General features: G+C 47.7%; 2 protein-coding genes across 5 annotated transcripts; both read left to right on the top strand.

The window, feature by feature from the left end:
• Positions 1-8,106: 8,106 nt before the first annotated feature.
• LOC117416860 (COP9 signalosome complex subunit 7b-like) lies at positions 8,107-13,927 on the top strand. Of its 3 annotated transcripts, none has more exons than XM_034028298.3 (7): positions 8,107-8,392; positions 9,411-9,583; positions 11,711-11,786; positions 11,879-11,967; positions 12,271-12,476; positions 12,876-12,981; positions 13,343-13,927. In XM_034028298.3, exons 2-7 carry the CDS (start codon positions 9,422-9,424, stop codon positions 13,499-13,501), a joined length of 798 nt encoding a protein of 265 aa, XP_033884189.1. In that variant the 5' UTR covers positions 8,107-8,392; positions 9,411-9,421; the 3' UTR covers positions 13,502-13,927. The 3 variants fall into 3 exon arrangements, with proteins under 3 accessions (XP_033884189.1, XP_033884190.1, XP_033884187.1); XM_034028299.3 differs by having other exon boundaries at positions 8,110-8,403; positions 12,274-12,476; XM_034028296.3 differs by having other exon boundaries at positions 8,110-8,403.
• A 2,521-nt stretch (positions 13,928-16,448) lies between these two features.
• prss56 (serine protease 56) lies at positions 16,449-27,087 on the top strand. 2 transcript variants are annotated; one of them, XM_059034225.1, is made up of 16 exons: positions 16,449-16,724; positions 18,243-18,401; positions 18,653-18,841; positions 19,016-19,069; positions 19,171-19,357; positions 19,683-19,791; positions 19,902-20,061; positions 20,367-20,509; positions 20,829-20,988; positions 21,284-21,457; positions 22,284-22,454; positions 22,804-22,988; positions 23,111-23,315; positions 23,550-23,612; positions 23,986-24,092; positions 24,949-27,087. In XM_059034225.1, exons 1-16 carry the CDS (start codon positions 16,631-16,633, stop codon positions 26,104-26,106), a joined length of 3,318 nt encoding a protein of 1,105 aa, XP_058890208.1. In that variant the 5' UTR covers positions 16,449-16,630; the 3' UTR covers positions 26,107-27,087. The 2 variants fall into 2 exon arrangements, with proteins under 2 accessions (XP_058890208.1, XP_058890207.1); XM_059034224.1 differs by having other exon boundaries at positions 18,650-18,841.
• The last annotated feature ends 178 nt before the right edge of the window (positions 27,088-27,265 follow it).

Raw genomic sequence — 27,265 nt, 5'->3', positions numbered from 1 at the left:
TCCAGGGAGGGCTCAGCCTCTGTTCCTCTCTCAGATGCAGTGTAACTCTGCTGTCTGTCTCTCTCTCTGTGTATGCAGTCAGACCCCCTGTGTGTATCCAGGGAGGGCTCAGCCTCTGTTCCTCTCTCAGATGCAGTGTAACTCTGCTGTCTGTCTCTCTCTGTGTATGCAGTCAGACCCCCCTGTGTGTATCCAGGGAGGGCTCAGCCTCTGTTCCTCTCTCAGATGCAGTGTAACTCTGCTGTCTGTCTCTCTGTGTATGCAGTCAGACCCCCTGTGTGTATCCAGGGAGGGCTCAGCCTCTGTTCCTCTCTCAGATGCAGTGTAACTCTGCTGTCTGTCTCTCTCTGTGTATACAGTCAGACCCCCCTGTGTGTCTCCAGGGAGGGCTCAGCCTCTGTTCCTCTCTCAGATGCAGTGTAACTCTGCTGTCTGTCTCTCTCTGTGTATGCAGTCAGACCCCCCTGTGTGTATCCAGGGAGGGCTCAGCCTCTGTTCCTCACTCAGATGCAGTGTAACTCTGCTGTCTGTCTCTCTCTGTGTATGCAGTCAGACCCCCCTGTGTGTATCCAGGGAGGGCTCAGCCTCTGTTCCTCACTTTCACTGCAGCTGCTTGTTTGTTTCACTCTGTACAGGAGGTATTGCACCATCCTGGTTACCCAACACTGCCTTCCCATGACTAATCATGTCATCTCAACCCAAGCTCTTTACAAAACAATCAAGGCAACCAGTAATGTCAGCGGAGAGTAGCACAGAGCATTCTCCCAGATTTATATAATTGACACAACAGGAGACTGGCTGAGAAGCGCTGAATATATTATAATAGTTCCTCTTCTTTTCCATTCCTCGACCATTCCTGATACCAGCTAATCTCCTCTATACCGCAGACCATTCCTGATGCCAGCTAATCTCCTCTATACCAAAGACCATTCCTGATGCCAGCTAATCTCCTCTATACCGCAGACCATTCCTGATGCCAGCTAATCTCCTCTATATCGAAGACCTCCATTCCTGATGCCAGCTAATCTCCTCTATATCGAAGACCATTCCTGATGCCAGCTAATCTCCTCTATACCGCAGACCATTCCTGATGCCAGCTAATCTCCTCTATACCGCAGACCTCCATTCCTGATGCCAGCTAATCTCCTCTATATCGAAGACCATTCCTGATGCCAGCTAATCTCCTCTATACCGCAGACCATTCCTGATGCCAGCTAATCTCCTCTATACCGCAGACCATTCCTGATGCCAGCTAATCTCCTCTATACCGCAGACCATTCCTGATACCAGCTAATCTCCTCTATACCGCAGACCATTCCTGATGCCAGCTAATCTCCTCTATACCGCAGACCATTCCTGATGCCAGCTAATCTCCTCTATACCGCAGACCATTCCTGATGCCAGCTAATCTCCTCTATATCGAAGACCATTCCTGATGCCAGCTAATCTCCTCTATACCGCAGACCATTCCTGATGCCAGCTAATCTCCTCTATATCGAAGACCATTCCTGATGCCAGCTAATCTCCTCTATACCAAAGACCATTCCTGATGCCAGCTAATCTCCCAGTCTCCAGCTGCACTGTTGGGCAGGAGAGCTGATGAGGGGAACTGGCCTCTCTTTCTGTACCCCTCACCATGGCCAAACGCAAGGAACAAAGTTTTTATCACATTTGCTTTTGTCTAAGATAAAAAAAAAAAAGAATAATAGAAAAATGAAGATGTCTTTACTGTGTGTGTGGTGCTATGTGTTTCTGTCTCGAGAATTGACAGGCTGGTTACACTGCTGCTGGTAAAGAGTTCAACACCCTTAAAACGAACCTATTTGACACAAAATGGGAGATACCAAGCAAGGTCACTGAAGCACCGAACACAGTGACAGCAGATCTACAACAATCATCCACCAAGTGTCAGCATGCACAAAGCAAGACATCCCAGAGGGCCGCCTTTCCATGGTCGTGTTGCTTTTCCCATTTCTACCATGCTTTACCTTGCTGTTTACTGACTTCATCTGGCACATCCAAGAACCCTTAAAATACAGCATCACAATACAATATTTATTAATCTAGAATATATTCCCAGGTGCTGCTGCATGTCCTCAAACAAACAAGCAAGCAGGGAGCTGGCGCCATCTAGTGGAATGTGTCTGACATGACACCCTTGCATGGCTCTGTCACAGGCCTACTCATTGCACTGTGGCATTCAAGCAAATGAATGCCACATGCTTCTCAATGACTTTATCATTTTAAAAATGCGTAACAATTCAAACTAACAGTAATACATTGAAAACAAAAATACAAAAACTGCTGTAAGGTTATTTTAATATTATACAGCGGATCATTTTATAACACCCTGCTGCTGCAAGTGGCAACAAGAGCATGCTTTGTGAGCCCGGCAGTAATCTAGTGGCAAGCAGGTTTATAGGGGAACTCGCGCACCTACAAATTCAGGGAATTATAGTTTTAGCAATTGGCACGACACACACTGTGCTTCCTGGTACAGAGAACAAAACGTTGTCATGCTTTAATATTCTTATTGTTACACAGCAAGAAAGTACATTGTGGTGCACAAGTTTACACACTGTTTATCCAGTCCTGCTGTGTTCTCTCCCCTGTCCTCTGCCCCCCCTCATTGTTCAGGGCAAGGGCTCTGCCTCCTGTCCTCTGTTCCTCTGCCCCTCCTCATGGTTCAGGGTAAGGGCTCTGCCTCCTGTCCCCTGCCCCCCCCTCATGGTTCAGGGCAAGGGCTCTGCCTCCTGTCCCCTGCCCCCCCCCCCCTCATGGTTCAGGTAAGGGCTCTGCCTCCTGTCCTCTGTTCCTCTGCCCCTCCTCATGGTTCAGGGTAAGGGCTCTGCCTCCTTGTCTGATGGAAGGCAGCACACTGTACTTGTTCAAGGTGGGGGTGGTTCTGGGAAGGAGGAAGGGTTCAAAGTCTACAGGGGCTGAGGGAGCCCCACTCCTGTTGTGGCCCCTGCAGGCTGGGCCCTGCTCCTGTCTGCTGCCTCTCCTCAAGTTTCCACTCTGCCCCAGGTACGAGCCCTGGCAGGCCTCAGGGTCGATGGTGGGGTCAGGTGGCGGCTCACTGTAGCTGTGCCCATCACTGTGTCCGCTGTAGCTATGCCCATCGCTGTGCCCATCGCTTTCCTGGCTGCTTCTCCTGGCTCTGCTTGTTCGCATGCTGGGAGGTGGGTCCGGTGCTCTGTATCCAGCACTTTGGATCTGCAGGGAGGATCGCCGGCGCCCCTTGGCAGACTTGGGCCTGACCACAGCGTTCCAGCTCGCAGGGTCCTCCTGCCCCAAGGTGGCACTGTGGATGGGGATGCTTCTCGATCGCTGACGCTCCATCGGTACTTGTGAGGGTCTGTGAAGGTCAGAGAGGAAGAGAGAGCGATCAGCTGGGGTTGAATAGGGAGGAGAAAGAGAGATGAGAGCTGGGGTTGAATAGGGAGGAGAGAGAGAGATGAGAGCTGGGGTTGAATAAAGAGGAGATAGAGATGAGAGCTGGGGTTGAATAGGGAGGAGGAGGCTAGACTGGCCATCCATTAATCTCATTGCATCTCCTTGTGTTTGCTTTGTCAGCATCTGAGCTGGTTCGTTTTCTAATTGTGTTTGCATTGTGAATCTGCGCCAGTGCTTTGCTGGTACAGAGTAAATAAATAGATGAAAAGCGTTGCTGTTGTACTTCAATTTAAAATACACATGGAGAATGAGAACTGCTGCAACGACTGGGCTTGACTGCAGTTCAAACTCTTCTTCATTACAGCTTGGTAAAGACACCAGGGCACTGTCTGGAATAAATTCTGCACACCAGGCTTGTGGTAGCAGTGGAACTCATCACTGGCCCTGATTATTGATCTTGCAGTTTACTGCTGCGCTGCTTCATAATCTTTATCACCTGCAGATTAATGATTAAGCTAACCATAACCGTTTCCCTCAGCTTCTCTATTTTATGAAAGCTTTACTGTACAGGTAATGTTAATGCAGTCACACTCACAGTTACTGAAGCCTTTATAACCTAATCCCTGAGCCTGAGGGCTGGGGGAGAGATCCACAGAGAGAAGCATCAGACTGGAGCAGCTTAGAAAAAGCAGCAGAATAGACAGCCATGCAGAACTCTCTGCAGTCCTTCAAGAAGGCTGGACGTGGACACAAGCTCCAGTCCTACTCACAGGTCAGTGTGTTCAAGAAGGCTGGACGTGGACACAAGCTCCAGTCTTACTCACAGGTCAGTGTGTTCAAGAAGGCTGGACGTGGACACAAGCTCCAGTCCTACTCACAGGTCAGTGTGTTCAAGAAGGCTGGACGTGGACACAAGCTCCAGTCCTACTCACAGGTCAGTGTGTTCAAGAAGGCTGGACGCGGACACAAGCTCCTTTATCTAGCTTTCAGCAAGGAGCTGTCTCTGAGTTCCAGGACCCTGTTGCAGAGCGCCACTGGCACCAGGTTTGTGACGTGGTAACGTTAGAAAGCTAGTGAGCAACAAGGTTAAGTGAAGGACTCTGGAGTGCTCCTAGCTGTATCCTGCTAGCAGCACGGCTTTAGTAACAATATTAACAGGTGTCGACTACACTTCAGAGTAATGCGCAGTAAAACCTGCAGTCAGAGCTTTGGTTTTTATATACTCCAAGCTTGAGCTTGCTTGCTTAACAATTATTTTACAACACAATTTGGAAATAACCATAAAACACTCAAACTCTCATTCCAAAAGTAAAAATATATAGATAAAAAAGAAATAAACTTGCTACCTTTTTAGAGTTCAGTGCCAGTCCATCAGAAGAGCTGTAGCTCCGTCATCCTGCCGGGCAGTACAGGGCGGTCCGTCTGCACACCTTGCTGAGCTGCAGTCTGGATGTTTCCTCTCCCCTGCTGTGGCTGCAGCGGGAGTGCCTGTGCTGTGTACCTGCTGCCTTGGAGACTCCAAGCTGGAGGAAAATAAACAAATGCATGAATACTTGCATCATGTATAAATAAACAAAGGCGAGGAACATGGTATGGAGCCCGCAGCACTGTGCCAGCTCAGGGAGGGAGGGAGGGAGGGAGGGAGGGAGGGAGAGGGAGCGAGGGAGAGAGGGAGAGTGGGAGAGAGGGAAATGGGAGGGTTGTTGTTGTATTGTATTGTCTGGATTGTTTTGTGATAATGTTCATTGTTGAATTGCTTTGGCAAAACTCAATTCCATTTGTCATGCCAATAAAGCATTTTTTTAATTTTAATTTGAATTTGAATTGAGAGGGAGGGGGAGAGAGAGAGAGGGAGGGAGGGGGAGCGGGGGAGAGAGGGAGGGGGAGCGGGGGAGCGGGGGAGAGGAAGAGAGGGAGAGAGGGAGGGGAAGCGGGGGAGAGAGGGAGAGAGAGCGGGGGAGAGAGGGAGAGGGAGTGGGGGAGAGGAAGAGAGGGAGAGAGGGAGGGGGAGCGGGGGAGAGAGGGAGGGGGAGCGGGGGAGAGAGGGAGAGGGGGAGCGGGGGAGAGAGGGAGAGGGGGAGCGGGGGAGAGAGGGAGGGGGAGCGGGGGAGAGGAAGAGAGGAAGAGGGGGAGGGGGAGCGGGGGAGAGAGGGAGGGGGAGCGGGGGAGAGAGGGAGAGGGAGGGGGAGCGGGGGAGAGGGAGGGGGAGCGGGGGAGAGAGGGAGAGGGAGGGGGAGCGGGGGAGAGAGGGAGGGGGAGCGGGGGAGCGGGGGAGAGGGAGGGGGAGCGGGGGAGAGAGGGAGGGAGAGTGGGGGAGAGAGGGAGAGGGAGCGGGGGAGAGAGGGAGAGGGAGGGAGAGCGGGGGAGAGAGGGAGGGGGAGGGGGAGAGAGGGAGGGGGAGCGGGGGAGAGAGGGAGAGGGAGGGGGAGCGGGGGAGAGAGGGAGGGGGGGCGGGGGAGAGAGGGAGAGGGAGCGGGGGAGAGAGGGAGAGGGAGGGGGAGCGGGGGAGAGAGGGAGAGAGGGAGAGGGAGGGAGAGCGGGGGAGAGAGGGAGGGGGAGGGGGAGCGGGGGAGAGAGGGAGGGGGAGCGGGGGCGGGGGAGAGAGGGAGAGGGAGGGGGAGCGGGGGAGAGAGGGAGGGGGAGGGGGAGCGGGGGAGAGAGGGAGGGGGAGCGGGGGAGAGAGGGAGAGGGAGGGAGAGCGGGGGAGAGAGGGAGGGGGAGGGGGAGCGGGGGAGAGAGGGAGGGGGAGGGGGAGCGGGGGAGAGAGGGAGGGGGAGCGGGGGAGAGAGGGAGGGAGAGCGGGGGAGAGAGGGAGAGGGAGGGAGAGCGGGGGAGAGAGGGAGAGGGAGGGGGAGCGGGGGAGAGAGGGAGGGGGAGCGGGGGAGAGAGGGAGAGGGAGGGGGAGCGGGGGAGAGAGGGAGAGAGGGAGAGGGAGGGAGAGCGGGGGAGAGAGGGAGGGGGAGGGGGAGCGGGGGAGAGAGGGAGGGGGAGGGGGAGCGGGGGAGAGAGGCACTAGTGGTGCGCAGTTCTATTCTTTTTACTGACTCGATTCATTTAAGAACATAAGAACATAAGAAAGTTTACAAACGAGAGGAGGCCATTCGGCCTCTCTTGCTCGCTTGGTTGTTAGCAGCTTATTGATCCCAGAATCTCATCAAGCAGCTTCAATTCAGTCTTAGATTTGATTCAGTTTGTTGAGTCGATTCAAAAGATTCGTTCATCTGATTCACTGATTCAATGAAACAAAACCAATCAATGTAGACTGATCACTTGGTTAGGAAGGTTTATTTGAACGGAAAAGAACGAATCGTTCACGAAATGCACATCACTAACGGGAAATAGTTAGCTAGAATATATAATTGGTTGTCTGGGTTCTTAAACATGAAATGAAATATAGTTTGACAAACAATATTACATTTTGCTGCAATATATGAACTGTCTGGTAAACATACAAATTATTTGAAGCAAAACCGTTAACCCTCTGCACACGACAAACATGGGCCATACAGGTCAGTTTCATAATTCTCTACGGGATAGACAACCCAGTTTCCTTGTTACAATGAATCAGCCGGACTCGAGCGTTTCTGAATCATGAGTTTTGATAGGCTGTTAACTCGACTCCTGTGTGTCACGCAATTCGTTCATTGGATCAATCAAAAGAACCGATTCAGACGGGACTCTGATCCGATTCCTATGATTCATCGTAATGAGTCGTTCAAAAAGAACGAATCGTTCACGAACGGCACATCACTAGGATGCACTGACCATGGCCTTAATCACAAGCAGCTACATCAGGAAGTAATGACGAATATCTGGTGTTGTTGTTTGTAGTTTATTTTTTTTACAGCGCTTTTCTTACAGTACTAAGTGAGCGGCATCTTCATACAGCGTGTTTAAGGCAAGTTGATTATAGACAGATTTAAAGACAACATATGTCCTCTGTTGCCTCGTTACACTGTGAGGACCGAAACGTTGTTTCCATGGAAACTGCCCAGCCACAGGACTGTGTGACGTGACAAGAAGCTACAGAGTGAATGCAGGTCCAGCACGCTATAGAATATACAGAACACATCAACTCCCTTCGATAATCAATAATCCAGCATTGGCAGTCTGATCGGTTATACACACGCCTTTCAACGGCAAGATTAGCATTCATAGGGCAGCAGTGTAGAGTAGTGGTTAGGGCTCTGGACTCTTGACCGGAAGGTCGTGGGTTCAATCCCAGGTGGGGGACACTGCTGCTGTACCCTTGAGTAAGGTACTTTAGCTAGATTGTTCCAATAAAAACCCAATTATATAAATGGGTAATTATATGTAAAAATAATGTGATAACTTGTAACAATTGTAAATCTACTAAGAAATATATAATAATATTTATACCACGACAGCAAACTGTTGAAACACTTGTTTTACTGACAACCATCTACAATTTCGTGCATAAAGTCAAGAACGTTATCTAATCCAGGATTTTAAAAACGGAATGTTCAGATACAGCGCTGTGAAAAGGACGCAGACAGTGCGTGCGTGTTTCTAAATCATATACTGTGGTTACTGCTGTTATCAACATGCAGTGACAACAGGTATTCTCACACTATTATTTTTTAATATGTGGTTTGAACTCCCACCCAATGCATGCTGGTACTTTCAGTCTTTTATCTCGCAAGCTCGGTGTAAGGTCGGGGTGGCCATTTCAATCCTGGAAATGAACACGAATTCAATATAACAAAGATCTCAGGGTTGTACATCAGCATATGCTTAATCTATGTACAGTATTCATTCTTTATGAAATAGGGAATTCTCCTAACACCGGAACCTTAAGTTGCGCATAAGGCGGTCTGTGTTTCCGTGTGGACTGTGTTCTAAAGAGAGAAGTGCGCGTGTGTGACGGGAAGATTGCACCTTGGCTGCTTGATAACATGTTGAGGAAACAGTATATTTAGAAACGCACACAAGACCAGTCAAAATCGTCACACAGCATACTTCCTACCAGCGAGAGGTGAAATCCGGGTACAGCGTACACATTATTTGTCGTTAATACCAGCTGCACCTCTGTGTAGTTTTATTTTGTCTTGTAAATAAATACATTTCTAGTTAACCGGAATGTGAGCGGCTGGATTTACTATCTCCAAACATGAAACTGTCGCGCTTTGAATTCTAATTACAGTATTTTTAAAACAACAGTATAATTTCAAATCGGGCTCTCTTACAGATTTGTTAAAGCGTGTAACGATAGTGAATTAATGGCAAGTTTACATGTGCAGTTTTTTTTGTTTGTATTTGTAATTGTCCCAGGTGTGTCCCGGTCTGTTCTATATCTTTCCTGTTTTCCACATTGTACTCTCCAGTGCCAGTTCACTACTGCACTGGTTCAGATTTCCTTTTCCATGGGTGAAAGTGGTTTCCAAACAGGGGGTTGAGGCCAGCTTGGGAGGGTCAGGGAGTGGATGCACAGGAACAATCGTTTCTAACCCTGTAGACAGCCTTTAAATTCAAGGTTCAAGAAAAAATAAGATTACAGGTGTTCAGGTTCTTTGGTGAAATGTTAGCAGTAAGCAATACCGCACGTGAGGAGGAGTGGCTTGTACTGATAAGGCACAGCCGAGTGTCTTCACAACCTGACAAGTGTGTTATCAGATCAACCCACGCCTTCTAGTGTGTTATTGAGCTTCTAAAATGATGCCTTTGAAACGGTGATTTCCCTCATCGGAATGAAATGAGATTTCAGCAGCTGGTTCTCCTCTTAACTATCTGACACTGCACAGTTAGCAGCCAAACAGGATGGAGGACATGTTCTATTTGATATGGGTGTGTATTGCTGTGTGTTCATGTCATTGTTATGATAATGGACACTCTTGTCTTTTAGCTGATGTCAGAAGGTTTTCCCGGCATGCTGGTGTGAATAAGTTGAAATTGTTGTTCTGTAAACATGCACAAGGTTATTGATGCTAGTGGAAGTTATGAAAGGATGCAGGAGAAAGATTGCTGAAATGTCTTTTTTTTTCTTAATTGTTTAGATTTGTTTGTAATGGCAGAGGGGCAGAAACCCACCCACAATCCTCTGGAGCAGTTCATTCTGTTAGCAAAGCGTGCTAAAGGCGCCGCTCTGACTGCTCTCATCACCCAGGTGCTGGAGGCCCCCGGGGTCTACGTCTTCGGAGAGCTTCTGGAGCTGCCCTGCATCCAGGAGGCAAGTCTGTTTGATCATGGCTTATTCCGTGACTAATCACCCAGCAGGTTACAGTCATTACAGGTTTCCTAAATTCAGAATAGGTTTGCAGAGATATTCATGTACTGCATAATGCTTTACATTATTTTGACTGTGACACAGTTTTCTTTCCACTGCAGGACAGTGCTATTAGTGTATGTTAATATTAATGCCTACCTGACCAACCACAGCTCTAGTTACACAAGCTTGTACTAATGTGATTAGTAATATTGGTAGGATGGTACAGCCACTACTGTGCTTAGAAAAACACTGTGTTCTTTCACCTGGGACTACTGGCAGTAATATTGCACCAATTCTGACATTAAAACTCAATATATCGTAGTGAGACGAATCCTTCTTAAAATAATAAATGTTTTTTTTTTTTTATTAAATTGTTCTTCTTTCGAATCCACTGTTACAATTTCCAAAATATATTTCAACACATTTTAAAGAGATAGCAAACAACTAAATAAAAAACAAACTTTTTTTATTTTATTAATATTTTTTTTAAAACGTCAAGAATTTTTCCAGTCGGATGCCATGATTTAAAAAAAAAAGTTTTTACAAGCAGCGCTGTCCGCTGACTGTTTCTAATTAGAACCTCTGTCCTCCCACCAAGCACAATGTTTGTTGCATACATTTTTACGTGAACAAGCTAAAGGGCTTTCATTGGACGAAATGAAATCAAACTAAACAGTCTGTATTGATTCGTTCTACCAGCACACGTTTAAAGTTATTGTGCTGGTAGTCTTACACAAGTACATTTTTCAAAGCCTTCGCCACCGTGACGAACTTGGTGAAAAGTAGTTGAGCCACAAGAGAAAACATTTCGCTTGTGGCAAGCGGCTAGCGGGAACGTAGCGTAACACTGCAGAGAATGTTGCCTCAGGGTACCCCGCATTCGTCATCATTTACTGGCCAGCCATACTGCTGTGAATTGGATGTAAGTGTCCTCAAATGCCTTAGACATTTTCAATCAGACCCATCCAGTATGTATCTGCATAGATGACAGAAACAAAACATCCTCTCTGATATAAAACTGCATGTTCTTCCCCAGCTTTGGACTCATCAGAGCCATCCCAGGAGATGCTTACAGTTTCAGAGTCACATATGGTGAAGCTGTGTGGGAAATGGGGATTAATCTATGCAGGCGTTTAGTGCCCTTTATGGTTAATGCAGACTTGAACCCATGTATTAGGTGTTCAGCATTGGCCGTGATGTCTTTTCCAGACACACAGATGAAGGTCATGCTGTCGAAGGCAGTCTTGCAGAATGAATCCATGTCTTCAGGGCTCAGTGGGATGCTGCAAGCTTGTTTTTGCAGTCTTCGCTTTACTTTTCCCCCCAATACCACCACAAGGGCCTTTGCCATGCGAAGTTGCAAACAAATTCCATTTTGCATCCAAGTTGAAGTCCAGTTTATAGTGGTCGAGATTTATGAAACTGAACCAAGTCTGATGTAAATCGGAGACAGTAGGGTTTTAAAAGTAACTTTCTGGGGTGATTTGTCATGGAATGTCCCTCGTATCAATCATACCCTATCTTCACTTCAGCAAAACTACAAGTTAATACTTTTGTGACGTGACTGAGTAACAATCTCTTTTTGTTTTTTGTACATTGTTTTCCTTTTTTTAAATATGCTGTATACCCTGCAGCACCCTAAACCAGTCCTGTTTAAATCTCTCAATCAGTCGCAGTGAGATCAGTCTATACAGTTTCAGGGTACTGTGAGCATGAAAGTGGGGCATGTAAAACATGGATCTGTTATTTACAGACTTGCCTTTCATATCATTAGAGAATTTGTATCGTTTCGACTGCTGATAAAATGTTCCCCTTTTTTTTTTTTTTTAAGATCATCAGTGTATCTATTATAGTTTAGCTGTATTTTATTATTTTGTAACAAACAGAATTTTGTGTTTTTTGAATAATGCATGCAATACTGCAATAACCACAAGAGGTCGCAATACGTTGCTAGTGAATTTATGAGAACTAGTCTCCTGTCATGTTAAAGTACGTTTTTCACAGCTATGGCTGTTTGTAGAGAGTCTCTGTCTCTTGGATAGGAGTACATGCAGGGCACAAAGTAATATATCTGATTTCTTTCCTTAGCTGTCAAATGGACCTTATGCAGGATATTTTCAGCTGTTAAATCTGTTTGCTTATGGAACATACCCTGATTATACAGGTAAACCAATATATTCAATAAAATATCAAACACTTATTTATAAATGAAAATAACACTAAAATAGTGTGTGTTTTTTGTTTGGTTACTTTCAGCGAATAAAGAAAGTCTCCCTGAGTTATCTGGAGTCCAGAAGAACAAATTGAAGCACCTGACCATAGTTAGCCTGGCTGCCAGGATGAAGGTATGGGGATTTCTCCTGTATTTGTATTGCACTGTTTAATAAACTTCAATAATCCCCCAGAACAGGGAGATTTTTAAAACTTACAAAAAACCACTCATCCATGTGCAATTTTTTCTTGCATCTGATTGGTTGTGACAGTAACGTTCAAGCAGTTCTATAATGACAGCTGCTTGGCTGAGAATTGTGGTTTTTATGCACCTTCTCACTGTGTTGCCCACACTCGCAGGTGATGTGACTTTTCACACAGCAGTACTTTTGCACTTCTTTCTTGTGTGTTAATATCATTCTCTGCCTTGTGGTTAGCAGTGCATTCCTTATTCTGTGCTGCTGAAAGACCTGGAGATGAAGAACCTGCGAGAGCTGGAGGATCTGATCATTGAAGCCGTATACAGTGACATCATCCAGGGGAAGCTGGACCAGCGCAGCCAGCTGTTTGAGGTGGATCTCTGCATCGGACGTGACATCCAGAGGAAGGACAGCAGCGACATCGTGAAGACGCTGCAGGAGTGGTCAGTGGAGTCCGTTCAAACAGTGCTGCTGTTCAGACTCTCTGAATACTGTGGCTGTTACTAGCATTAAAACAGGGCTGTCAAAGACACACACACACAGTGGTAGAGGCACTGTGGAGTGTCCTTTTACTTGAACAAGGTTGAGAAAGTCCTCAAACCAGAACTTCTCAGACCCTTTAAATGATCAAGAACACAACCATTATTTTAGATGATCAAGAACACAACCAGTGTTGTGCAATATTTAGGATGATGTGTGAACTTTTGTTACCCTTCTATCCTGTGTTCCAGATGGGATTGGCAGCCTTTAGTGGAGCCTGCAGGTGCTCTGGTCCCTGCTCTGGAGGGAGGATACGTTGTGTTGGGTTGATGTTCTGCAACTTGCATATCTTCATGTTACAGGTGCGACGGCTGTGAGGCGGTCTTGTCGGGTATTGAGCAGCAAGTCCTCCGAGCCAATCTGTGCAGAGAGAATCACAACAGGACCCAGCAGCAAATGGAAACAGAGGTAAACAGCGCCCACTCATGTGTTAGCATAGTGTTGTGCCTTCTCATTTGTGTCCACATAATGAGAACACTGGAGGAAGCTTTGTGCCTTGCAGCACATTGCCTGCTGCTGCACCCACAGAAAAATGTACACTGCAAAGAAGACTAGATCCTTAAGCCAAGGGGCACATTTAAAGAATATGGCTCTTATAAAAGAGGTTCCAGTTAAAACTGCCACACTCCACACTAATCAAGTGCGACAACATGGGTGAATTACAGACAAGCATACCTCCTCCAGAGTGAATGTATGAAAATGAAAAAGGGGCTCCTGTAAGTGTCAATGCATTGTCAGTTCCCTAATATTCACTCTTCATTTTTTCAAGGTTACAAATATAAAGAAGACGTTGAAAGCTTCGGCATCGACCTCCAGCCAGGAAGTGGACCCCCAGCTGATGGAGCGGGATGCAGCTCAGCCCGCTGAGCAGAGACAGCCCCTCAAGAAAATGTCCAAAGTGAAGGGGCTGGTGCCCATCCGCCACTAGCACCCCACCAGGGAATGCTCTGCTACGACTCAAACTCCCCCCAGCCTGTTCCACACTGACCACCCATCCGCCACTAGCACCCCACCAGGGAATGCTCTGCTACGACTCAAACTCCCCCCAGCCTGTTCCACACTGACCACCCATCCGCCACTAGCACCCCACCAGGGAATGCTCTGCTACGACTCAAACTCCCCCCAGCCTGTTCCACACTGACCACCCATCCGCCACTAGCACCCCACCAGGGAATGCTCTGCTACGACTCAAACTCCCCCCAGCCTGTTCCACACTGACCACCCATCCGCCACTAGCACCCCACCAGGGAATGCTCTGCTATGACTCAAACTCCCCCCAGCCTGTTCCACACTGATCACCACCACACCGAGCCAGACTGGAAAAAAGAAAAAGAATAAATACTTTTTTCAGGCATTTGCAGTGTTTTTTGTGTTTTTGTTTTTTCTGTTTTTTGTTTTTTTCTTTTGTTTCTGAGTTTCTTTATCGTTTCTCGTTCCAGCGATGCTGTGTGCTATTGGATTGTGGAAAATGAAATTCAGAAAGTTCTCAAATAGCCTTGTTTTGCAGACCCAAGCTGGATGGCCTACAGTATGTGCTGTCGATAGAGCAGAGAGGACCCCCAGTGAATTCTCTGTATTTGCAGCTGGCAGAAGCTGGTTTGTTAATTCCAATAAGAACAATTCTTCCTTCATTGATCTCTTAAGCCGCTTTCGCACTGGCATGATCTACCCGGCTCAGAACCTACCTGAGTCAGGGTCTGGTGTCATGTGGGTCGGGTATGTGATTTCACACTGCTTTTGATAAAGCCAGGTTGACCTGGGTGACAGACGCAAGTACACAATGCGTGTATCAATGCCCCGGAAGCAGCTTGTTACTGGCGCGTCCATCCAAGCTTTTCTGGATTGAACCGTCCAAATGTAGATTAGAGCAAATGTTTCTTCATCCCTGCTGCAATCTGGCTCATGGTGTGTCTTCAGCAACAAAAATATGGCTAAACAGAAACGTTCCTTGCGGAAGTGAAACCTTCACGCAGGGTAGGAGTGCCAGTGTGAAAGGGGCTCTAGATAAGGATCCCTGTGCTGAAGGTTTTTTTTTTTTTTTTAGCTGAACAAACAAAAGTTTACACCTGTTAAGAGCCTAAGAAAAATACTTGATACACTTTTTTTTGTATTGTGTTTTTTTTAAGTGTAATAAAGTTTGGTTGCTTGCACTCTTTTTTCAGGGATGCCTTTTATTTAATACAGTGGTGTTACTCATTTAATACTTTCAATACTGTTATTTTTCCTTTTAAATCACACACTACTACTTTAACTGCTATTTAATGGTACAATGTGACCATCATTACTACAAGTAACAATTGTGTAACAGACTTCAGTGTTCATTTGTAATTCTCAAGGTCCTGTTGCTTTTTTTTTCTCAACCCTGCAGCCTGCTTCTCATTGTTCCCTTTGTTTGGGACAATGGGTAATCATTTCATAAGCAGGCCTAAAGCACCTGGAGTTCTGTTCACTGTTCAGCAAGGGCGTTGGGGGTTCTATCATTGTATTTGTATCATTGTTATCTTTTTATGCAACTACCTCACATGACAAACTCTTATTAAACTGCAGGAGCGGTCTAGGGACCCTGCAGCTGGCTCTGAAAGTGCGTCAGCCCCCAGACTGTGCAGATATGAGAGTTATTTTACTCCTCGGGAAATTCCAGGGACTCTGCTAGTGAGGGACAATCACACAGCAGCCCCCTGCCGAGGGGTAATTACAGGAATAAAATAACCATCTGCACAATTAGCTCAGTACGGGCTCATCTGGACTGCTTTAATGAGTGCAGGGGGAGTGAGAAAGAACTGACGCCCTTACAAAACCCATCACATCTCCACAGGGAAAAGCAATATTCCTTTTCCCTTGGGAAATGTGCAAGAGAGGGACAGGGTTAGGACACTCATTAGGGGTGAGCAGCTCTTTGGCAAAAAGTTTGTGAAAATGAATACGAATTATTGAAAGGTTTTTGTTTCAATGATTTTAGAACTATTTAACAGCTGTGAAACAAACAAAGATCTTCATTATTTCAGAGCAGCTTTGTAATCATTTTACCAAACCTTTTTATTTTTAGTAAGCGGTTTGTTTTAAGTGATTATTGTGTCGACGCTGCCCCCTCCCTCATGATAATAGTGCTGCATGCTTTCATTACCTTCTGTTCGTTCTCGAACATTGTTCCTATAAGTATCAGGTAAGCAGCCACAGATCAGTTCATGGGTGTCTCTACTCCCAGCTGTCATCTCTTTGTTTCATTCCCCTTGTGATGCTCTGGTGTGTCCTGGTTATTTCCAGGTAGACTCGTGTTCTTATGAAAAGGAATGCTGTAGTAAAAAAACTGGGTTGCTCTTTGGTAGATCCTGAGATTATTATTATTTTTTTAAATTTAATTGTTAATTTATTTATATAATAAACCAGTCGACCCAATAAGATTAAAAGAAGTGATCTGAACTGACAATATTTTATTCTGGGAGATAAAAGCGTGAAAATGATCAATGGAGGCGGCTGTCCTGTGATCGTTAAGGGCCGGCTTTGAAGTAGGCAGCTCAGAGGGACCGAGAGGACAATGCCTTCTTTGAGAAACAGGCAGAATGGCAGACGTCCCCTCTCTTTCTCTCTCTTCCAAGCAGTGTGATCGAAGCCATCTCTCCCCAACTTTCTCGTGCGCTAATGAATTCAAACAACAATCCCCCCACCCAGCCCCCCTCCTTTTCCCTGCACAGCACCAAACCCCTTTTCATTTCCAGCCTTGGCAAGTGACACTCGCTCTGCTGTCACTGTCTTAATGAATTCAGCTGTTTGTGCATTGGCCATGGGAACCCCAAACAGCCCCCCTCTGCTCTGCCCCGGAGTACTCTATATATACCCCGCTCCACTCTACCTATTGTCCCCCATGTAAACTCGCAGACAGATGCGCACTGAGTGAGTGCGGGAGCAAAGCTTTGCAAAGAATACAAGGGATTCCGTCCTACAGCACAGGCACGAGAGAGACACACATTCAACAAAGGGAGAAGTGTTTTGGAATATCTGCATCAGTAAATAACTCAATAAAAGTGTATAGATTATTAATATATTGATCCTGGTGACCATGCTGCTGGTGTTTTTGTTGCTGATGCTGGCCTGCTGTTCTGCTGCACCAACGGGCAGAGAAGTGACCCGGCTTCCCCAGAGCGCCCTGCAAGGTGGGAGTTTTACTATTTTACTGCTGGTTACTGTGCTGCTTGCTTCTGCAATCGCCCTGCTGTTTGTCTGGAGCATCCTGTCTGCTCCTGCAGGAGCGTGGTGATGCGCTGGTGTGATGTTCTGTTCTGCCATCACCCTGCTGTTTGTCTGGAGCAGCCTGTCTGCTCCTGCAGGAGCGTGGTGATGCGCTGGTGTGATGATGTTCTGGTTGGTATTCATGGTAAAGGGTTTCATGTTTAGAGATGCAGGGATTATGCGTGTATTGCACAAGGTTAATGTATTCTTCAATGACTCGGTAGAGATTTTATAATAAAGTACAAGCAGTGATGAGTTTTCAGCCTGATAGGAGCAGCACTGGCTGGATTGCCTGCTTTCTATTCCCTTCGCAGCATAACCCCCGGAACATGAAACACAAATTCCCAAGTGCTCCGAAGGCCTGCTGAAAAACAAACCAGAGGTCCAGTTGCGCTGTTTCTCTGCAGCGTCCCTCAGGTTGTCGTCTGAGAAAAAGGAGCTGCTTGAGAAAGGAAGGGACCAACCTTCCCAAGCAGCAGACCATGTGCTTTCACAGAATAGCAATGGAACACACTGTAGAAGAGTCTAGTGTTTTAGTCTAAAGTGTAGAGGGGGGTGTTGGGGTAAGGTAGGGTAGAGATTGAGGGAGAGTTGGGGGCTCTGTTACAGTACAGAGGGGTACACATTGAGGGAGAGTTAGTGGTTGGTAAAGAGTTACAGATTGTAATATTGTATCCATCTCAGACATTCCCAGATAGATATCCTTCACACGTTCTGTCTTGTCATTGGAACAGCCTGTGCTGTTTTGTAGACCCAGCCCGTGATCCCTTGATGTATATCTACGCTACATAGAGGATTGGCAAGGGCTTCCCTGGCAGTCTAATTAAACCCTGAGCCAGGCTGCCCGTCGTTAGCGGCTCTCTGTGTTGTCATGTAACAGGGGCAGCATGTTTGAAGATGCTCAGCTGAACTCATCACTGCTCCACACTGGTTCAGCTGCCCTGGGACTCATGATGATATTATTTCAGCCCTGGGGACGAGTCAATGACTCTGTCTCCCTTTCTCTCTCCCTCTTTCTCTTCATCCCTGTGTACCTTTAACCCACTTCTCCTTTTGTCTTGCAATAACTTATTGTGGTACAGCAATGATTGAGTCTTCTTTCTCTCCATATCTCCTTCTTACCACCTCTCTCTCTCTCCCTCTCACCCCTTTCTCTCTGCCCCCTCTCTCTCCCTTTCACCCCCTTTCTCTCCCTCTCACTCTCTCCCTCACACCCCTTCTCTCTCTCCCTCTCTCCCTCCCCCCCTTTCTCTTTCTCTCCCCCTCTCTCTCTCCCTCCCTCTCACCCCCTTTCTCTTTCTCTTTCTCTCCCTCTCCCTCTCTCTCTCCCTCCCTCTCACCCCCTTTCTCTTTCTCTCCCTCTCCCTCTCTCTCTCTCTCTCTCTGTCACACCCCCTTTCTCTCTCTGCTCCTCTTTGCTCATGGTCTCTGTCTGATTGCAGCCCTGTCAGAGAGGGGCACAGTGGTGTTGGAGGCTGCCCTGGCTGGTGCCCTCTCAGCTGTGAATGTCGCCGTGTCGGAGAGCAGTCGGGTGGAGCGGGAGTGTGAGGGCTGTGCACCCTGCCTGTATCAGGACTGTGGACAGTGGAGCGGTCCCTGCGGTAAGGAGGACACATTCACTGCAGCACCTACCTCTGCTCTGCCATTTGTAAAACACTGTAATCAGCTTTAGTTACAAGGTTGCTGAAATGCAATTATGTTTTATGACTTAGTTTTACTGATCCCTTTAGCTCAAACAGCATTGCTTTCCAACTAGATATTGATATGTGAACACCCTTGATATGAAAGGAATTGATTTTATCCCAGCATGTGGCGGCACCCATATGGTGAATCTCTTCTATTTCCTCAGTAGCTGCCCCAGCAGTCCCGCCTGCGGAGCCAAGCTGCGAGGAGATTGGGCAAGCGCAGGGCCAATCAGATGAGAGGGAGCGGAACTGGGCGCTGAGTCAGACGTGCCGTTTCTACCGGCGGCGCTGCCCAGCTGAGGAGAGCTGTCTGAGAGTAATGAGGGAGAGCTGCAGCGCACGCGTTCTGCAGTGCAGTGAGTTACACACTGTCCATTCCAGCACAACCACTGTGCAGCAGGGTTCAGTATAGTGCAGTGAGTTATGGAGTTGGGTAGCTCAGATATAGTGAATTCCAGTGCAGCATATCCCATGAAACTCCACATTGTACTTGCATATTTAATAAGTAACTGTGTTTCTTCTTCTCTTAGGTTTAATGAACACCGTGAAGAATTTAGAACCCGTTTTCTCTACTAAAACCCAAGGTGAGCACTGCAGCTGGCACATCACAAGGCATGTCAGGCAGAGGAGCTGAAGCATGTGAGGTTTTCTGGAACGCTAACCCCCCCTCCCCCTCTCTCTGTAGGAGTGTGTGGCCGGCAGGCAGTGGTTTCCAATGTCACGCAGCCTCGCTCCCGTATCATGGGGGGGTCTCCAGCGGCCCTGGGGGGGTGGCCCTGGCTGGTGTCGCTGCAGCTGGACGGAGGGATGATGTGCGGGGGGGTGCTGGTGGACAGATCCTGGGTGCTGACTGCGGCTCACTGCTTCACCGGGTCAGTCCACACTGCAGTCCACATTGCCTTTCTTGTGGCCCCTCCACTGTCCTGTTTATAGTCCTGGGTTGTAGCTGATCCAGTACAGAGGTGGGGTTTTAGATAAATGAAAGTGTGCATGGATTTATAAAACTGACTGTAAATATGGAGGGTCAACTGACAGCCTGAATAATATGAAAAAAGCAGTTTTGAGACATTCATGTTCAGGAAATCGAATTGCTTATTGCTCTATCTCTTGGCACTCTCAGGCGGTGCTAGCCCTGTTTCCTGTGACCCTGCGGCAGGGATTAAGAAGTCTGGTTAAACTCGTGCTGTGTGCTTTCAGGAGTCGTAATGAGAACTCGTGGAGCGTGGTGGTAGGAGAGTACGATCTCACCCAGACTGACCCTGAGGAGCAGGTCCTGCAGGTGAATCGCATCCTCACGCACCCCAAGGTACGCCCCTGACCTGCCTGCCTCCTGAGCACTGCAATGTCATCCTTGTGTCTGTTCAGAGCTCCCTGCCAGGCAGTGTGTGTATACTGACAGTGCTGTTCTGTTTTCAGTTTAACCAGAAGAGCTTCAACAATGACATTGCGCTGGTGGAGCTGACCTCTTCAGTGCCCGTGTCCCGTCACGTGGCCCCTGTGTGCCTCCCGTCAGCAGAAGGGGAGCCCGCTGTCGGCACAGCCTGCTACGTGGCAGGCTGGGGCTCTCTGTACGAGGGTGAGATACTGTCACTTAGTTTGACATAACCACGCAAAATAATCTCTTTCTTTCTAAGTGCTTTAGCATTCTTCTTTAGATCTTTTAGTTTTCCTTTTAGACTCTTTCACATTCTGTCTCTGGGGAATCCGTTTGACCTGACGCTAGTCTACCTGGCATGTCTCTGATGGAGTGTTTGATGTCTCTCTCTCTCTCTCTCTCTCTCTCTCTCTCTCTCTCTCTCTCTCTCTCTCTCTCTCTCTCTCTCTCGCTCTCTGTCTCTCGCTCTCGTTCTCTCACTCTCGTTCTCTCACTCTCTCACACAGATGGCCCCTCTGCAGATGTGGTGATGGAAGCCAAGGTGCCAGTCCTGTCTCAGGGCACCTGTAAGAGCGCACTGGGGAAGGAGCTTCTCACCAGCACTATGTTCTGTGCAGGGTACCTCTCTGGGGGCATCGACTCCTGCCAGGTTATTCTCAGTGTGTTTCCTAATGCTTCTTTAACTGCTTTCTTCAGTGCAGCCAGGCTCCGATCTGAAGCCGTCTGTCTTCCCTGTTTTTGGCCAAGGTGTTACTGTGCTTAGTGACTTGTGCTGTATGTTCTTGAAAGTCACTGTCGCAATTAAAATCCCACTGTGCTGGGACTAATGACTTGAGGCACTCGGTATAATAGCCACAGGAATGTACGTTATAAAGCATGTATCTTCTGAAGTTTATATTGAGATGTTTTTGATGAGCAGTGAGCACCTCACTTCTTGTTACTGGATCAGGATCTCTTCTCCTCGGCAGGGTGATTCGGGGGGCCCTCTGATGTGCCAGGACCCTCAGACTGGCCTCTTCCAGCTCTATGGGATCACGTCATGGGGGAACGGCTGCGGGGAGCGAGGGAAGCCTGGCGTGTACACTCGCTTCACAGCCTTCTCAGACTGGGTCAGCACAGAGATACAAAGTGAGTCCTTCTGTCTATCACACTGTCTGTCTCTGGCTGTCCATCTGGCTGGCTTCACTCTCTCGCTCACTCTCCTTTGGTGATTCTTGAGGCAACTTTTCTTTGTGTTAACAAGAGATGGGATGGCTTGGGAAGGTGAGTCTGTTACATTGGGCCCCGTGTATTTAAGGCATGTTATATGCAACACTAACAGGGGGACTGGCAAGCACTACAGCATGACTATCTCCTTTTCAAATCCCAGTTTAGTGGCTCGCTGGTTTGCAGTGTTTGATGTGCTGTACTGTTATTTTCCCAGAGGCCTCTGGGAGCCGGGAGCCTACCTGTCCTGAGCTGTTGAAGGCAGAGCAGAAGAGGTCAGAGTTCGGCCACCTGTGCCAGTTCTACACTGGCTCCTGCCCGCCCTCGTTGGGGGACACTGCCTGCACCCGCCTGGCTGAGGAGAAGTGCCACAGCCAGCACAAGAAGTGCCGTAAGTGTGTGTGTGGTTGTGGGTGTGTGGGCTCGTTTATAGTGCTTACAGGGTCCTGTGCTCAGTGCCCCGCAGGCTGGTTTGAGTCTCTCTGCTCAGTGCCCCGCAGGCTGGTTTGAACCTGTCTGCTCAGTGCCCTGCAGGCTGGTTTGAGTCTCTTTGCTCAGTGCCCTGCAGGCTGGTTTGAGTCTCTCTCTGCTCAGTGCCCCGCAGGCTGGTTTGAGATTCTCTCTGCTCAGTTCCCCGCAGGCTGGTTTGAGCCTGTCTGCTCAGTGCCCTGCAGGCTGGTTTGAGATTCTCTCTGCTCAGTTCCCCGCAGGCTGGTTTGAGTCTCTCTCTGCTCAGTGCCCTGCAGGCTGGTTTGAGTCTCTCTCTGCTCAGTGCCCCGCAGGCTGGTTTGAGATTCTCTCTGCTCAGTTCCCCGCAGGCTGGTTTTGAGTCTCTCTCTGCTCAGTGCCCTGCAGGCTGGTTTGAGTCTCTCTCTGCTCAGTGCCCTGCAGGCTGGTTTGAGTCTCTCTCTGTTCAGTGCCCTGCAGGCTGGTTTGAGCCTGTCTGCTCAGTGCCCCGCAGGCTGTTTTGAGTCTCTCTCTGCTCAGTGCCCTGCAGGCTGGTTTGAGTCTCTCTCTGCTCAGTGCCCTGCTGGCTGGTTTGAGTCTCTCTCTGCTCAGTGCCCTGCAGGCTGGTTTGAACCTCTCTCTGCTCAGTGCCCTGCAGGCTGGTTTGAGCCTGTCTGCTCAGTGCCCTGCAGACTGCTTTGAGCTTCTCTGCTCACACCCTGTATGCTGGTGTGAGGATCTGTCTCATGGCCCCCGTGTTGTGTTTGCAGAGCTGCGTTCGTTCCTGCAGACCCTGCTGGAGCTGCTGCGTCAGGCGGAGGATTTCATCAGAGACAAGGTGGACCTGACCTTCTTCACACAGACCCTGCCGCAGTTCATGGAGCAGATCTACAGCAGCACCTTCGCTAGGCGAGAGCGCAGGGACGCTCCCTCACAGACAGGTACAGCAACCACAGAGGGATAAGCAGAATTATTAGGCAGGCAGGCTTTACAAGCAGCTGTACTGTAATTGCTGGGGGGTCAAACACGGAGGAATCCTTTCCATACATACACCAAGATGCAAAGTTTATGAAAGCAGTTTGCAGCAGTGCAGTCATGACTACCCTGTAGCTTGCAGCATGACTGGGTGCTGGGCGTGTATTGAGAGGTCCTGTCACTGGCTTTTGCTCGTAGCTGTTCCCCTATTCATTATTTATTTTGTGAGCTGCTCATGCCTGAGAAACACCTTCAGTTCTGTTCATTCTCCCAATGCTGCCCAGCTCTTAAGTAACAGGACTATTCTTCTAAAAGAGCAGGTCCAGGAGACTGCACTGCCCCAGCAGACTGCCCCCCACCCCCCTGCCCTGTTCGGTGGGGTGGGGCCACGCATGGAGGACTGGGTGGAGTACCTCAGAGGGATGGCAGAGGACCTGGATAAAGACCCCATTGCCGGAGATGCTAAGACACTGGGGCTGGAGGAGCAGCTGTTTCTTCAGGTTATTCCAGAGTGATTGTTGTGTTTTAGTGCTGAAACCATGAGGACGGAGTCAATCAAAGCACAAAATGAAAGTGTGGGGACCTGATTGTTAAGAAGTCCTCTGGTCTGAATTGCTTGCAGGAGGATGCCTCAGAGCTGCAGAGCCTGGAAGGAGACTATCGCTCTCTAATAAACACATTGCGAGTGCAGCTCGGCTCCAGCAGCACTGAGGATCGGATCAGCCTGGAGGAATCCACAGCGTTCACTGTGTCACACAGACCTGCTGCAGCCTCCTCAGCACCCAGTCCAGCCACCCAGTCTGCAGGGCCTTCCTCTGACCTCAGAGGTAAGAAGCCCTTCTCTTGTGTCTTTTACAATTCTGACAGGGGGTGGCGCTGTTGTGCAGAGATGTAGGCTTAATGTTTTGATTGCTGAAGTATTACTCGGGGTGTTTGAGGGTTACTGGGTTGTTTCTGTTGACCTCCACCTCCCCCAGCCTGTCAGTGCTGCTGGGCAGGTATTTGCAAGAGCACTTCTTACAAAGCGAATAAGTGAATAATGAATAATGGGTCCTTTGCAGGGGAGAATCGGAGGAAACGCTGGGCCAGGCACAGGAGGGAAGCACTGGGGGAAAACAGCAAGGGTAAGGGTGGCATCTGAGACTGAACCCTGTGTTTGCACTATAAAGTTAAGAGGTTCATAGCTTCTATTAAATGTAGCAAGCATACAGTATAGTGCAAAAATATATAAAAAAATGCTTGCTGGAGTGACAGGGCTATCCAAAAGTCAAGACAGGTATATATCATAGGCATGTTAGCATTGCATTTGATGGCCTGTCTGCTACCACAGTGCGCCTCACTTTGTGATCGTCATGGCGATCAGCGCCAGACGTTGGTATAAAATGCACCATTCTCATGGCAGTACGACCCCTGACCTCTACTTAATGTTTTACTTTACATATCAACTTGTTTGTTTAGCTCAACAAAGTGATGTGTGTGTGTGTGTGTGTGTGGCAGGTTGCCCCGCGCTCAGAGAGGCTGCCCTCCGCGTCAGTCTGCTGAGAGAAATGCACTGCTGGATCCTCGGAATCCCCCCCCACAGCCTCTCCATGTCCTTCCAGGAGGTGAGCACAAGCACAGCACCCCCGCTGGTGGAGGACTGGTACCACACAGAGGTGTTAATAGTTTACAGCTTAAACCTTAAAACATTTTCCAATTTCTTTAGTTTAGTATTTTCCCTAAACCGTTAATATCCAAAGCATGCATGTCAAATATAGCAGTCAGCTGTAGTGTGTATACAATATATATATATATATATATATATATTTAGTTGGGCAGCTATGAAGCAGTATACCCCGGTGTGATCCAGCACAGTACCAGTGTTTCACTGCTGGCAATGCTGGGGTGTGTTCGTGGGAGGCAAGGTATCAGTAGAGATCTGGCAGAATCTGCATCCCTAGAATGTCCAGCAAGTGGTTTTCTGCATGATTGTGGGGCAGTATTATACATTATGTGTAATATTAAACGCTATCAGTAATGAACAGATGTGTAATATTAAACACTATCAGTGATGAACAGATGTGTAATATTGAACACTATCAGTAATGAACAGATGTGTAATATTAAACACTATCAGTAATGAACAGATGTGTAATATTAAACACTATCAGTAATGAATAAATGTGTAATATTAAACACTATCAGTAATGAATAAATGTGTAATATTAAACACTATCAGTAATGAACAGATGTGTAATATTAAACACTATCAGTAATGAATAAATGTGTAATATTAAACACTATCAGTAATGAATAAATGTGTAATATTAAACACTATCAGCAATGAATAGATGTGTAATATTAAACACTATTAGTAATGAATAAATGTGTAATCTGTTGGAGGTGGACAAAAGCCATTCTGAAATAAATCCCAGACAGTGTGGTTATGTAATGAGCTTGTGTTTGTTTGTGTGCGTTCAGGTCCTGGTGGACATGGCCTCGAAGAATCAGAAGGGTCTGTACGAGGCGCGGGTTCACGCCACCGTGGGGGGGCACCAGGTCACCTTCTACAGTCTGGTGGGGCTGGAGAGCGACTCGTTCTACCGCAGCGTGCCGAGGGTCATCGCACTGGCGCTGGACGCCACCAAGACGCAAGGCAGGAGCAGCAGAGCAGCAGAGCAGCAGAACGAGCCAGAGAAACCGCAAGGCAGGAGCAACAGAGCAGCAGAGCAGTGGAGCGAGCCAGAGAAACTGCAAGGCAGGAGTAACAGAGCAGCAGAGCAGCAGAGCGAGCCAGAGAAACTGCAAGGCAGGAGTAACAGAGCAGCAGAGCAGCAGAGCGAGCCAGAGAAACCGCAAGGCAGGAGCAACAGAGCAGCAGAGCAGTGGAGCGAGCCAGAGAAACTGCAAGGCAGGAGTAACAGAGCAGCAGAGCAGCAGAGCGAGCCAGAGAAACCGCAAGGCAGGAGCAACAGAGCAGCAGAGCAGCAGAACGAGCCAGAGAAACCACAAGGCAGGAGTAACAGAGCAGCAGAGCAGCAGAGCGAGCCAGAGAAACTGCAAGGCAGGAGTAACAGAGCAGCAGAGCAGCAGAGCGAGCCAGAGAAACTGCAAGGCAGGAGTAACAGAGCAGCAGAGCAGCAGAGCGAGCCAGAGAAACCGCAAGGCAGGAGCAGCAGAGCAGCAGAGCAGCAGAGCGAGCCAGAGAAACCGCAAGGCAGGAGCAGCAGAGCAGCAGAGCAGCAGAGTGAGCCGGAGAAACTGCAAGGCAGGAGCAACAGAGCAGCAGAGCAGTGGAGCGAGCCAGAGAAACTGCAAGACAGGAGTAACAGAGCAGCAGAGCAGCAGAGCGAGCCAGAGAAACTGCAAGGCAGGAGTAACAGAGCAGCAGAGCAGCAGAGCGAGCCAGAGAAACTGCAAGGCAGGAGTAACAGAGCAGCAGAGCAGCAGAGCGAGCCAGAGAAACCGCAAGGCAGGAGTAACAGAGCAGCAGAGCAGCAGAACGAGCCAGAGAAACCGCAAGGCAGGAGTAACAGAGCAGCAGAGCAGCAGAGTGAGCCGGAGAAACTGCAAGGCAGGAGCAGCAGAGCAGCAGAGCGAGCCGGAGAAACCACAAGGCTGGGGCTAGCCAGTCACTGACCACACAGTATTGCATATTTAATACTTAATACAGAACCCTGCAAGAACAATGTGTCACTGGAGGAATCGGAAGGGTTCTCCTAGGGTGCGATCCAGACCAGTCATTTCTGTGAGCTACACTGAAGGAAGTCATGCTGTTATATATATACTGAGTATCAAAAGAAACTTATCACTTATATTTGGATAAAATTCACTAGAAAAATTCATTGAAAAATCATATTCATTGAAAAATGACAAACTTTCTTTTAGAGCAGGTGCAGTGACTTTTTATTGTGCTGATTAATAATTGACATCACAAAGGTGCTGCAAAATAATCTGTCGATCTTGGGCAGGTGTTGGGCAGGTGGGTAGGTGTTATGGCTCTTGGTGTGTCTGGTTATACCATCTCGCCAGGTTTGAAATTGCTGGCTGTGAGCACCCAAGATGGCGAGCCAGAGTACGCTGCCCTAGTCCAGCCTCCAACATGCCGATTGCACGAAGGCGCTGCTCTCTTGACAGACAGCATATTGTTTTTTTCCGTGATTTTCTTTATTGCTTTTATTCAAGCTTGCAATTCAACAGCTGAAATCACTCCATATCCAGCGTCCAATCAACTGTCTCACTAATGAGGTGATTAAGTGCATATGCTTCAGTCATAGTCACTCAAGCGTGTCATGGTCAAGGATGAATGATCGAGTGATTAAAAAGAAACCAAAAGCATGTTGTCAATGTCCATCATTTATATACCTTATTTTTTTCGAAAATAAATGTGTTATAATAGTGATAAGTTTATTTTGATGTTCAGTGTGTGTGTGTGTGTATATATATATATATATATATATATATATATATATATATATATATATATATATATATATATATGTTAATAGCAGTGTACAGCTGTTTGTATATGTATATTTTTATATTGTAAGCTCACCCTTTCAAAACGTTGGAAATCTAATTTCTAATTTGACTGCAGTTTCCAATAAATATTTATTTGTATAGAGAGCATTATATTGTATTTTTGTTAAACATTTTTAATAAAAAAAATAAAAAATAAATAAACTTGGTGTTTTCTAATGTACTCTGTGTGGTGTTTGTTTGCACAATTTCTTTCTAAATTCAACATTCTGCACAGTGATGCCGTTTTATGAAAATTCTGCATTGTCACAAAACTTAG

This window comes from Acipenser ruthenus, chromosome 12, assembly GCF_902713425.1.
Source record: "Acipenser ruthenus chromosome 12, fAciRut3.2 maternal haplotype, whole genome shotgun sequence".
Taxonomy (NCBI): Eukaryota; Metazoa; Chordata; class Actinopteri; order Acipenseriformes; family Acipenseridae; genus Acipenser; species Acipenser ruthenus.
Note: the sequence above shows the minus strand (reverse complement) of the source record. Positions and strands in the feature narration are given on the sequence as shown.